The sequence below is a fragment of the Mirounga leonina genome, unplaced genomic scaffold (genome assembly GCF_011800145.1).
Source record: "Mirounga leonina isolate KUSES-001 unplaced genomic scaffold, KU_Mleo_1.0 Mir_82, whole genome shotgun sequence".
Lineage (NCBI taxonomy): Eukaryota > Metazoa > Chordata > Mammalia > Carnivora > Phocidae > Mirounga > Mirounga leonina.
Window position 1 is genome coordinate 1,719,958 of NW_023270825.1, and position 13,560 is coordinate 1,733,517.

Sequence of the window (13,560 nt, forward strand, 5' to 3'; positions counted from 1 at the left end):
GAATTCCCCTGGGAAGCCATCTGGTCCTGGGCTCTTGTTTGTTGGGAGATTTTTATTACTACTTCAATTTCCTTGCTGGTTATGGGTCTGTTCAAATTTTCTATTTCTTCCTGATTCAGTTTTGATAGTTTACACATCTCTAGGAATGCATCCATTTCTTCCAGATTGCCTAATTTGTTGGGATATAGTTGCTCATAATATGTTCTTATAATTTTATTTCTTTGGTGTTGGTTGTGATTGCTCCTCTTTCATTCATTTTATTAATTTGGGTCCTTTCTCTTTTCTTTTTGATAAGCCTGGCCAGGAGTTTATCAATCTTACTAATTCTTTCAAAGAACGAGCTCCTAGTTTCGTTGATCTGTTCTACTGGTTTCTATTTCATTGATTTAATCATTATTAATTCTCTTCTCCTGCTGTGTTTAGGCTTTATTTGCTGTTGTTTCTCTAGCTCCTTTACGTATAAAGTTAGGGTGTGTATTTGAGACTTTTCTTGTTTTTTGAGAAAGGCTTGTATTGCTGTATACTTCCCTCTTAGGACTGCCTTTGCTGCATCCCAAAGGTTTGGAACCACTGTGTTTTCATTTTCATTTGTTTCCATGAGTTTTTTTTAATCCTTCTTTAATTTCCTGGTTGATCCATTCATTCTTTAGTAGGACACTCTTTAGCCTCCATGTATGAGTTCTTTCCAAATTTCCTCTTGTGATTGAGTTCCAGTTTCAAAGCACTGTGGTGTGAAAACATGCAGGGAATAATCCCAATCATTTGGTACCAGTTGAGACCTGATTTCTGACCTAGTATGCGATCTATTCTGGAGAATGTTCCATGTGCAATCGAGAAGAATGTGTATTATGTTGCTTTAAAATGAAATGCTCTGAATATATCTGTGAAGTCCATCTGGTCCAGTGTGTCATTCAAAGCCCTCGTTTCCTTGTTGATCTTCTGCTTAGATAATCTGTCCATTGCAGTGAGTGGGGTGTTGAAGTCCCCTACTATTGTATTATTATCAATGTGTTTAATTTTGTTATTAATTGGCTTATATAATTGGCTGCTCCCATGTTAGGGGCATAGATATTTACAGTTGTAGATCTTCTTGCTGGATAGACCCTTTAAGTAGGATACAGTGTCCTTCCTTCCTCATCTCTTATTATAGTCTTTGGTTTAAAATCTAATTTGTCTGATATGAGAATTGCCACCCCAGATTCCTTCTGATGTCCATTTGCATAATAAGTGGTTTTCCACCTCACTTTAAATCTGGGGGTGTCTTTGGGTCTAAAATGAGTCTCTTGCAGACAGCATATGGATGGGTCTTGTTTTTTTATCCAATCTGATAGCCTGTGTCCTTTGATTGGGGCATTTAGCCCATTTACATTCAGGGTAACTACTGAAAGATGTGAATTTAGTGCCATTGTATTTTACCTGTACAGTCACTGTTTCCGTACTTTGTCTCTGCTCCTTCCTGGTCTGTTACTTTTGGGCTCTCTCTTTGCTTAAAGGATCCCCTTTAAAATTTCCTGTAGGGCTGGTTTAGTGCAAATTCTTTTAGTTTCCGTTTGTCCTGGAAGCTTTTTATCTCTGTTTTGAATGATATCCTAGCTGGTCAAGTATTCTTGGCTGCATGTTTTTCTCATTTAGTGCTCTGAATATATCATGCCAGTCCTTTCTGGCCTGCCAGGTCTCTGTGGATAGGTCTCCTGCTAGTCTAATGTTTCTACACTTGTAGGTTATGGGCCTCTTATCCCAAGCTGCTTTCAGGGTTTTCTCTTTGTCTCTGAGATTTACAAGTTTCATTATTATATGTCAGGATGTCGACCTTTTTTAATTGATTTTGAGGGGTTCTCTCTGCCTCCTGGACTTGAATGCCTGTCTCGTTCCCCAGATTAGGGAAGTTCTCTGCTATAATTTGCTTCAATGTGCCTTCTGCCCCTCTTTCTCTCTTTCCTCCTCTTCTGGGATCCCAATTATTCTAATATTGTTTTGCTTTATGGTATCACTTATCTCTCGAATTCTCCCCTTGTGATCCAGTAGTTGTTTCTCTTTTTCTCAGCTTCTTTATTCTCTATCATTTTGTCTTCTATCTCACTAATTCTCACTTCTGCCTCATTTATCCTAGCAGTTAGAGCCTCCATTTTTTATTGCCTCTCATTAATAGACTTTCTGATTTCGACTTGATTAGATTTTAGTTCTTTTATTTCTCCAGAAAGGGATTCTCTAGTGTCCTCTATGTTTTCAAGCCCAGCTAGTATCTTTATAATCGTTATTCTGAAATCTTACTTATATCCATACTGATTAGGTTCCTGGCAGTCAGTACTGCCTCTTGTTCTCTTTTTTGGGGTGAGTTTTTCCATCTTGTCATTCATGCAGAAAGTGGAAGCTTTTCTAGCAGTAATCATCAAGACAGTATGGTACTGGCACAAAAACAGACACACAGATCAATGGAACAGAATAGAAAGCCCAGAAATGGACCCCTCAACTCTATGGACAACTAATCTTCGACAAAGCAGGAAAGAATGAATACCCAATGGAAAAAAGACAGTCTCTTCAACAAATGGTGTTGGGAAAATTGGACAGCCACATGCAGAAGAATGAAACTGGACCATTTCCTTATACCACACACAAAAACAGACTCAAAATGGTTGAAAGACCTCAATGTGAGACAGGAGTCCATCAAAATCCTAAAGGAGAACACAGGCAGCAACCACTCTGACCTTGGCTGCAGCAACTTCTTGCTAGACATGTCTTTAAAAGCAAGGAAACAAAGGCAAAAATGAACTACTGGGACTTCATCAAGATGAAAAGGTTTTGCATAGCAAAGGAAACAGTTGACAAAACCAAAAGACAACCGACAGAATGGGAGAAGATATTTGCAAATGTCTTATCAGATAAAGGGCTAGGATCCAAAAACTATAAAGAACTTACCAAACTCAATATCTAAAGAACAAATGATCCAATCAAGAAATGGTCAGAAGACACAAACAGAATCTCTCCAAAGACGACATATAAATGGCCAATAGACACATGGAAAAAATGCTCCACATCACTTGCCATCAGGGAAATACAAATCAAAACCACAATGAAACACCACCTCACACCAGTCAGAATAGCTAAAATTAACAAGTCAGGAAACAAAAGATGTTGCCGGGGATGCGGAGAAAGGGGAACCCTCCTACACTGTTGGTGGGAATGCAAGCTGGTGCAACCACTCTGGAAAACAGTATGGAGGTTCCTCAAAAAAGCTGAAAATAGAGCTACCCTACAACCCAGCAACTGCACTACTGGGTATTTACCCCAGAGATACAAATGTAGTGATCCAAAGAGGCACGTGCACCCTAATGTTTATAGCAGCAATGTCCACAATAGATAAACTATGGAAAGAGCCCAGATGTCTATCAACAGACAAATGGGTAAGGAAAATGTGGTATATATATACACAATGGAATACTACTCAGCCATCAAAAAATGAAATCTTGCCAAGCGCAATAACATGGATGAAACTAGTGGGTATTAAGCTAAGTGAAATAAGTCAATCAGAGGGGCACCTGGGTGGCTCAGTCGTTAAGCATCTACCTTCAGCTCAGGTCATGATCCCAGGGTCCTGGGATCGAGCCCCACACTGGGCTCCCTGCTCAGCAGGAAGCCTGCTTCTCCTTCTACCATTCTCCCTTCTTGCGTTCCTACTCTCGCGGTCTCTCTCTCTGTCAATAAAATCTTTAAAAAAAAAAAAATAAGAAATAAGTCAATCAGAGAAAGACAATCATCATATGATTTCACTCATATGTGGAATTTAAGAAACAAAACAGAGGAGCATAGAAGACGAGAGGGAAAAAAACCAAGATGAAATCAGAGAGGAAGGCAAACCAGAAGAGACTCTTAACCACAGGAAACAAACTGAGGGTTGCTGGAGGGGAGGGGGGTGAGGGGATGGGGTAACTGGGTGATGGACATTAAGGAGGGCACATGATATAATGAGTACTGGATATTATACAAGACTGATGAATCGCTGACCTCTACCTCTGAAACTAATAATACAGTATATATTAATGAACTGAATTTTAAAAATGTTTTTAAAAAGAAAAAAATAAATGGGGACAAGAAAGGGACAGGAGAGAAGGAGCTAGTTAAGGTAAAGCGAGGAGGGGTAAACAGTGAATCAGAAAAGGTCCTTAAGAAGGTGGGAAGGGAGAAAGGCTGGTGTTCCACAGAAGGAAGGGTGCTTCTCCTACTGACATTAGGTAGTACACCCAGGTAATATGATGGCAGTAGTAACAATAATAAAATGAGAATTTTAACCAAAGTCCCCTGACTCCAAAAACCATTCAGCAGAATCTATACAAAACACAAATTTAGTAAGGCTTAAAGTTAGTATCTAGTTAGGTCTTAATTATTCATTCTTTGAAATATTTACCAAGCACCTATTAAGTACCACAGTATTTGGTATAGAACACTAAAACCAGGTATTCTCCAACCTGTGGAACATAAGCCATTGGCTGGTGAACGGCCCTGGCTGCCCAGATCATGCAGGCTCAGAGGGCAAATGCTCAGTCCTGGCCCAACTCCTCAGCATATCCTTAAGTAATCTTCTAAATGATTCCAACACTCAATGGCCAGTTGAAGAGAGACTTGTAAGCCACTGCTACTCTCACATTCCAAAATGGGTCAAAAAGTGCAAAAAAAAAAAAAAAAAAAAAAAATTGGGGGGGCGCCTAGGTGGCTCAGTCATTAAGCGTCTGCCTTCGGCTCAGGTCATGATCCCAGGGTCCTGGGATCGAGCCCTACATTGGGCTCCCTGTTCTGCGGGAAGCCTGCTTCTCCCTCTCCCACTCCCCCTGCTTGTGTTCCCTCTCTCACTGTCTCTCTGTCAAATAAATAAAAAATCTTTTAAAAAAAATACTCTTTAAAAAAAAAATTTTTTTAAGAAAATGCAGAATTTTAAAATATGATAATAAGCGTCCTCTCCCCTGTACCTTGAATATGGGCTGCATTTAGTGACTTGTCTCCAAAGAGCAAAGAAGAAGACATGTCCCTCCTTACCCTGTTTACATCTCACTAGGGGTGACAGGCAATGAGCAAAGGAACGAACCTAACATGCATACAATGTGCAGGCAAACACACACACACACACGCACGCACGCAAGAAAAAGAAAGGGGTAACGTTACAAGGGAGAAGCCTGGCAAACACTTCGTTGGCCAGGAGATCAAGGCCAGCATCACCAGGGATGAGCTATGCTGGTGGTCACAACACAATATAGGACTTCACCCCTGTGGTCTTCCTCCACGAACACATAGCCCCAAGTATACTCTTGAGAAAAACATCAGAAAAATTCTAATAGTGGGGCATCCTACAAATACCTGACCAGTACTCCTAAAAACTGCAAGGTCCTCAAAAATAAGAAACATCTGAGAAACTGTCAGCCCAGAGAAGCCTAAGGAGACATGACAACTCAAAGCAATGTGGGATCCTAGGACAGAAAAAGGAAATTAGGGAAAAACCAATAAAATCTAAATAAATACAAGTTTAGTTATAGTAATATAACAGTTTCTTAGTTCTGACATTTTTAAATGCTACAAACTAAACGTGAACTACAGAATCTAGGTGATAGATATGGAGGTGTTCATTATAAAATTCTTTTAACTCTCTTGGTTTTTTTAAACACGTCATTTAAAAAGTTGGAAAAACAAGACATGCTACATTTTAATGGCCATCACTGGCCTCCCTCTGACACAATTAGATTTGACAAAATGTGTCTTCTCACATTAGGTGGAACCTAGTCAGTCAACTCACTATCGTCACGACTATTGTTTACGTTCACATCACAAATGTTTGTAATAAAAGTCAAACTGCCAGACAGAGCACTTTGGCCCCATCCATCAAAATTACAAATGCATAAACCATCTGACCAGCAATTCCACTTCCAGGAACTTATTTTCTAGGAAGGCCTCACCTACACCAGGGTCTTCAACAGAGGCAGCTTACTCCCCAGAGATTGCCTGCAAACATTTTTGGTTGTCACAATGGGAGACCCTACTTGCATCCAGTGGGTCAAAGCCAGAAATGCTATTCAATATCCTAAGGTGAATGCACAGGGCAGCCCCCACCACACAGAACTGGCCCAAAATGTCAACAGTGCTACTAAGACTGGGAGAGCCTGGCCTCTAAGACACACTGTCACACGTGCAGAGCTGTTCTCCTGCAACACTGTTTTTATAAGAGAAGCCCAGAGGGGTGGCCTGGGTGGCTCAGTTGGTTGAGGGGCGGACTCTTGGTTTCAGCTCAGGTCGTGCATGATCTCAGGATCCTGGGATGGAGCCCCGCATCCAGCTCAGCCCTCAGAGAGGAGTCTGCTCCCTTTCCCTCTGCCCCCTCCCCTCTAAATAAATCAATCAATAAATCTTGGGGGGGAAAAAAAAAGGCCCAGAAACACTGGAGATTAGTGAGATACAGAATGACATATGCACTTGAAAGAACAGAATATAGCTCTAAAAAAGAGAATGAAAAAACCATGTACTGACGAGAAAAGACATGAAAGGGTGAATGAGAACGCAAGGTGCACGCAGAAGGAGCACTGCCCTTTCTGTAAAGGGGAGACAGTAGGTTTCCATTTGCTCCCACACACATACCAATTTATGCAATGCTTCCTAAGAACTCCTTAACAGTGGTTTCCTCTCGTTGGCAGGGAAGCTGGGCAGAGGGCAGGAGTAGGAAGGACATAGTTTACACCTGCTCATACTTTTTGATGTTCAAATCCTGTGAATGTATTACCCATGTGAAAATAATTTGGAGGGCTCCTGGGTGGCTCAGTTGGTTAAGCGACTGCCTTCGGCTCAGGTCATAATCCTGGAGTCCCTGGATCGAGTCCCGCATCGGGCTCCCTGCTCTGCGGGGAGTCTGCTTCTCCCTCCGACCCTCCCCCCTCTCATGTGCTCTCTCATTCTCTCTCTCTAAAATAAATAAATAAAATCTTTAAAAAAAAAAAAAAAGATTTAGAAAATAATTTGGATTCAACTGCAGCTGTTCATAAGAATACATTATCACAGTTCTGCACCACAACAATACGTCCCTCCTTCAGTCTAGAGCAGTAAAGTTTGTCTTAAAAGCAGCAGTTCGGGGGCGCCTGGGTGGCTTAGTCAGTTAAGCATCTGCCTTTGGCTCAGGGTCCTGGGATCAAGCCTCGCATCATCAGGCTCCCTGCTCAGCGGGCAGCCTGCCTCTCCCTCTCCCTCTGCAGCTCCCCCCTCCACTTGTGTTGTCTCTCTTGTTCACTCTGATGTCTCTCTCAAATAAATAATCTTTAAAAAAAAAAAAATAAAAGAAGTTTAATCAAAATAAAATTTGAAATAAGATTACCTCCCACCCCCAAATGAATCCACAATTCTGTAGATGACCAGAATCTGACATTTTTCATCAACAAAGTATAAAGCCAGTCAATAATTTTCACCGGAATATACAATGTGAGTGTTTATACACTCATGGTTTACAATAAACACGGGAGGTTCCTTCCACTTATTCTTCTCCAGTCCCCACCCCCCACCATCTCCCAGCTTGGGACTTCAAGCTCTGCTACAGTATTAACAACTGCAGCTGATGAAAGCAGGCTTAATCAAACACAAAAGTACATTCACTATAAAAGAATGCATTCCAACATACCCTGCCATGATGAATGTGCCCCAAATCATCAAGATAATACTCTTCAATTGAATGGGGCTTTCCTTCCACTTCAAAAACATAAGCAGGGTTCATCTTGTTTTGAACAGGAACAGCAAAGTAATCTGCAAACTCTTTACAATTGATGGTGGCCGACATGAGGATTACCTACAGAATAAGAGAAACCGTTAAAACAAATAAAATAGTCATAATAATAACTGAAATGAAATACTGTTAAAATGCCAAGCTTGTCTTCTGCTTTAATAATTTTCAAAATTTTAGTAGAATACATTGATTTAATCCCTAGTGTAATACTAATCATTGCAGTTTGAAGAATGCTCGGAGATACCACCTTTTATTATTTAAATTATTTATTATCTTAAATAATTTTATCAAGTGAGAAACTACATGTCCAATAAAGCTGAATTATAACCATTTATCTAAAATGAAACTTTGTAAAAGAAAACAAAACAGAGTAAGTTACTAGATGAGGTGTTACAGAAAGTGAGGGAGTAGAGCAGCCCTGGTAGACATGGAGTCGGAAAACCTTGGTTCTAAACCAAGAGGAACCAGTTCAGATCTGAGCAAGACACAAGAGGATTGGGGACCCACCTCAGGTGTTAGTTTTGCCAGAAATGCAGTATGAGAGGACACCTTTAAGAGACTCGGCCGTGAAAACAGGGGCAGCACTCACAGCACACCAGATGTGCCCTAAATAAGGCAGCAGCTCAACGAAGAATGCCCACCACCCACCAGCCTCAGAAATGCTCACCAGGGGTAAACACAACTCTCTGCTGGGGGCTGACTACCCACTGCATCCTGGCGAGTAGGATCTCTACGGTGTGTGCATCATAGCAGAAAAGTAACTTTATACAGGCATTATCTGCAGTTAGTGGGCATACAAAATATACCAATTTTCTCCTTCGACATTAGATCCAAAGAGTATTTTAAAAGCATATTAACCAGAATTCACTTTAAGATGAAATGCCTGATGTTGGAAGGAAGGCTCGGAGAAGCCACTTGGATGTAAGAACGGCCCCCAAGGGGCAGACCCAGTCACAGTAGATGATCTCTACACAATCTTCCAAAGGATAGTGAGGCTAACGACACGCAGGGCCTTTGTTCTGTTGAGGCAGCATGCGGTCATCAGTCAGACTGCTCAGGGCAACCAAGATTCCACACTGCCATCAGCTTCGCCTCCAAAGAGACAACGTGGCAGCCCGAGACACCTGCTTGTCCAGGGTGAGACTGGGCTGAGCGTGGTCAGCCAGCAGGGGAAGCAGGGTCAGCACCTGCAGGGACGGCACAGAGCCAGGAACTTCTACGGGTCTGTGTGGCAGAAAGGAAGACCTTCAGGCCCACCTGCCCACACTCCTGAATCGAAGTCTCCGGCAGCAGCTCTCTTTTTAAAAAGTAATAAAAAAAGAATTTTTGAGCATTTCAAAAAACTCTGTACAATGCCATCTAGAACCTGACTTCTAATTTCTTGGCCCAGAAAATATTCTGCTTCATAAGTTTCTTAATAAATTAAGAAAATACTGAAACTAACTAATGGTTTCCTCCGATTTATATGATAGGTACCAAATTCCTGGCCACCATTTTCAGCAGTGTGGTAGACTTTTTAAAATCCACTAGTACTCTTAGTTCTCTTTCCTACCGAAAACTAAAAAAACGTAATTAAGTCAATATCTAACTAAAAGTAGAAAAGTCATAACATGACAACTGAGAAAGGCCCCAATTTGTTGAACAATCTTTAATGTCATCTTTTAAGAGTCCAAAAAAGGAATAAAACAGCCAAATTCCTGCATTCTTTTTACAATCACCTCAAGCAATAAGACAACCATGTGCAATGTCAGGTTCCAGTCATTTAGCGCCCACCAGGTGAGAGGCTGACAGCCCCATCTTGGGGGCGGGGCAAGGAGAAGAAATGCTTCCATAAGCAAATAAATAGACGACACACTGGAAGACAAGACACTTTATGTTTAGAAAGCAACTTGCTTTCCAACAGCAATAAACCCTGTCACAGCCCTTTACACGGTGACACTTCACGACAACCATGGCTGCCCTTCAGAAAGCTGTCCCCACACACAGGGATGGCCTATGTCCAGAATGCATAATTATTATAACCCCTCGTTATTTTGGTCTGGTTCACACCTTGCTCCTTTTAGTTCACATAAGATGCAAACAATGCTCACATCCCCACCGACTTTCAGTTAACCCAAACAGAAGTCTCTACAACAGCTGCCCACATAACCGCTCTCAAGCTTCCACGTGCTCCGGTGCTGTTTTTAAAACAGATTACAGATATATTCACGTACCTTCAAACTGTGGTAATTTTTCAACCAAAAGCAGTGCATTCAACCAACACCCAGCATTTCATTAGAGTCAACTATTATTACATCATTTTCTGCCTGGAGAAAATTTTAGAATTTAATGCAACATAATAACCAAGAAGTATTCCATACTCTGATCCTAAGAAAATGCCCCTGAGCTAGCTTTCTAGCAAAATGTGGAGAAGTACGTGTGACAACAAATTTTTTAAGAGTCACTGCTTTCAATTGTTTCTGTAAAAATAAAGAGAAATAAAACTAAATAATAAGCCTTAACCCCTAAATATTTGTTACTCGTGAAATCAAATTTACCTTCACAAAACGTGAATTTGTTCTTAAAAGTTTACGGACCACCAACAGCAGGAAATCCATTTCTTCAGTTCGCTCATGTACCTACAAAATAAAAAAGCGGGACACCCCACATATCAAGCAACACATGACTGCCCAATGAACAGAGGGAAGTGGTTTTAATGGTGCACCCAGGAGACTAGGGACAAATCTGCTCTCTCTCTCTGCTAAAGGTACTTCCTTGGGACTGATATCACTCCCAGGTAAGAGAAAGCCAGGAACACTGGCCCGCAAACGAGAGGGCACAAAAGAGGCGTGTCACTGTCCACACCCCCCACCCCTGTGCTTCTCTTTGGGGCCCTACTGGCATTTGGGCAGAGTAACGTTTAGCATCCTTGGGCCTGCCCCTTCAATGCCAATCATGTCCCCGGATCACTATAACAACCAAAATCACCCCCAGACATCCTCAGCACAGAGAACAACTGGACCAGCCTCCCCATGCTATCCCTGGCCAGCCACACACTTCTGCCTCAGTCTCATGTTACACTTATTTTAGCAAGTAAGTACAGGGTGAAAGCTGTGGCTGGACAGCAGCGTACCCCATCCATGATGTGCAGAGCTGTGTTCCCAAGGGCGGGCTAAGGTGGTCTCTGAACAGTTATATCAGTCAAAAGCAGGGAAAGCAGACCCAGGTCAGGAGCTGAGGACACCAGCGCGAGCTGCAGGAGCACTGGGGAAATGGTGTCAAGGGGGTCACCCCTGGATGGTTCACTCCAAGTTCTACCACTCAGGGAGAGCAGCTACTTCCCCCCTCCTCAGGTGGGAGCCCTTCAAGCAGAGCCCAACCAAGGTCCCACAGCTCCCTCAGCCTCCCCCTACTCTGCCGGCCCCAGAACCAGCCAACAGCAAAGGGTTGGGTCATGTGGGGCTGTTTTTTCACAAGAACCCTCTATTTGGTCACGTAGCCAGGATACCTCATTGCATAAGGGCACAGGAAGATTCTATTCTGGGACATTTTGCTGCCAAAGTGGAGAGATTAGCTACGGAGTCTGAAAGAGGGAGCTCTCTTCTTCTCGTAGTAAAAAGCCCAATGATTTATTCCACAGCCATGTCTGTTCCAGGTCCTACCCCTTCCTCACTCCCCACCAAAGGGGAGACGGGGAAGGGAGGACAGAGAAAAGAAAACAAAAACAAAAACAAAAAAACAGCAGCTGGAAAGTATTTAATGTTCATGTCCATGGCTGGAAATCCTAGAAACACCATTATAAATCGAATTCTTATGTCATTCTATCATCGGACTCCAGAACCCCTCCTCAACATAAACATTCTGTCTCTTCCTTGAGAAGGAAAAATACTCTCATCAGTGAAGAGCCCCAAAGTGACATCTCCTCAGCTTCTAGCTCGACCTCCACACTCTGACGCTAACGACCCGGCTTCTCCCTGGGCTCTCGAAGCCACCCTGCCTCCTCTCCCGCTCTGAGGACCCCACTCTCCTCAGGATGCCCACAGCCCTCTCCCTGCCACTGGCCTTCTCCATAGCACATAAAAACACACATACCTCAGCAGGTATCTGTCTCCCCAGGAGACTGGCTGAAAGGAGAAACCACGATTTACCTGTCTTTATAACCTCGGCACCTGATGAGGCAGGTACCGGAAAAAAGCTTCTTGAATGAACGGCTTACCTGAAACTACTTTATTATTTTTCAAGAGCTGAGAAGTTAAAAACATTAGCATCCCATTTTCAACTGCGTGGTCATCTTCAATCTTTGCTCTTAGATTTGCTTTGAAATTCAATCATCCCACACAATTGGAACAATAGTTTATAAACCTACAATTTCAAGTATAATCCAATCCAACCTCTGCTGAAGCAAATACTTACCGGCATGCCTACTAGGAGCTAGGGATACAGTAGAGCCAGAAGCTGTTGTTAACAGAGTGACAAGACAGGTCTCTGCTAGCGACCGGTGCCCTGCAGAGCAAGCTCTTGCTGAGAGCAGCCAACAGGAGCTATGACGGCACAGCTTCAGGAAGGACTGAAGTCAGTAACACAGGTGGATGGGGTGTCCTCGTCACTCAGGGATGTGTGCGCAAGAAGCCCACTTAGACAGAAAGGCAGTGGATACACAGAAAATACACAGGGATGCCAGCGGCAGAGCTCCAGAGTAAACTGCCCAGGGCGCACCCCGCAACACCATTTGCTGTGTGGAGCCCTCCACTTAAGGCTCAATAAGCGATAACTACTGTGAACTTGGCAATGCCACCTTTGAGTACACTGCCCATGAAACCTGCATTTCCTCCTATCTAATCCAAAGACACTCAAAAATGCCAAAAATCATAAAGAAAAATCCTGAACCATGGTGATTAACATAATAAAACAAACATTTATCAGGGCATTTCTGCAAAGTAACCTTAGTTTCTTGCACCATTTTCCTAGGAGCTTAGGAATTATATCATATGTACAACAACAACATAAAACCTTTAAAAATACAGAACTCAGAGTACTTGAACATTTGTAAAATATTTTTAATTTTTAATGATTTTTAATATTTTAATATCGTACTGATTTTAAGTAAGAAAGTTGTTCTTGTATTAGACAGTGGTGTACAATATTACTTCATGGGATAATGTTTAATTAAAATATACTAATTTATGTATTTATTAGCTTTATCCGTAAAGCGGAGAGAACTGCTGCATAATTTTAAGAAAAATGTAAATGAGGGTTTGGCATCACTAATAAAGTTAAATTAGCATAAGTTTAAAAAAAAAAAGAAAAATCCTGAACCATACTGCACGTTACACTATTTTGCAAAGAACAAGAGATCATTTTCCTACTTTCTACTCTCCCAAACACCCCCTAGTAATTTAAAACCATGTTTAGGGGCACCTGGGTGGCTCAGTCAGTTAAGCACCTGCCTTCGGTTCAGGTCACAATCCTGAGGTCCTGGGATCCAGCCGCGCACTACCACCTCCCTGCTCAGCGGGGAGTCTGCTTCTCCCTCTCCCTCTGCCCCTTCCCCACACTCGTGCATGCACATGCTCTCTACCTCCTCTCAAATAAATAAAATCTTTAATAAAAATAAAAATTATAAAACCACATTTAACTGTACACAAGCTAGCAAATGCACTCACTCAGCTCTACCTGAAGTATGTGTGTTATTAATGATCACACATACTTCAAGAGAGTAGAGAGACCTGACCCTCCACAGCCACCCAGATGGCTTCATTTCAGCCTCTGTCTTCAGCTCCATCTCCAACCTTCCACAAATCTCTCTCTTTGCTGAAGCTTCTTAAGGCATAAATACT

The 13,560-nt window shown here is 42.2% G+C and overlaps 1 protein-coding gene across 1 annotated transcript in view; it reads right to left on the reverse strand.

Moving 5' to 3' along the window:
• TDRD9 (tudor domain containing 9) overlaps nucleotides 1–13,560 on the reverse strand; it is an 89,931-nt gene that overhangs the window by 72,239 nt on the left and 4,132 nt on the right. The window contains exons 5-6 of the mRNA XM_034992976.1: nucleotides 10,282–10,362; nucleotides 7,643–7,807 (exon numbers count right to left, since the gene is read on the reverse strand). Of these exons, the coding sequence (XP_034848867.1) occupies nucleotides 7,643–7,807; nucleotides 10,282–10,362 (246 nt within the window). The remainder of the gene's footprint in view (nucleotides 1–7,642; nucleotides 7,808–10,281; nucleotides 10,363–13,560) is intronic.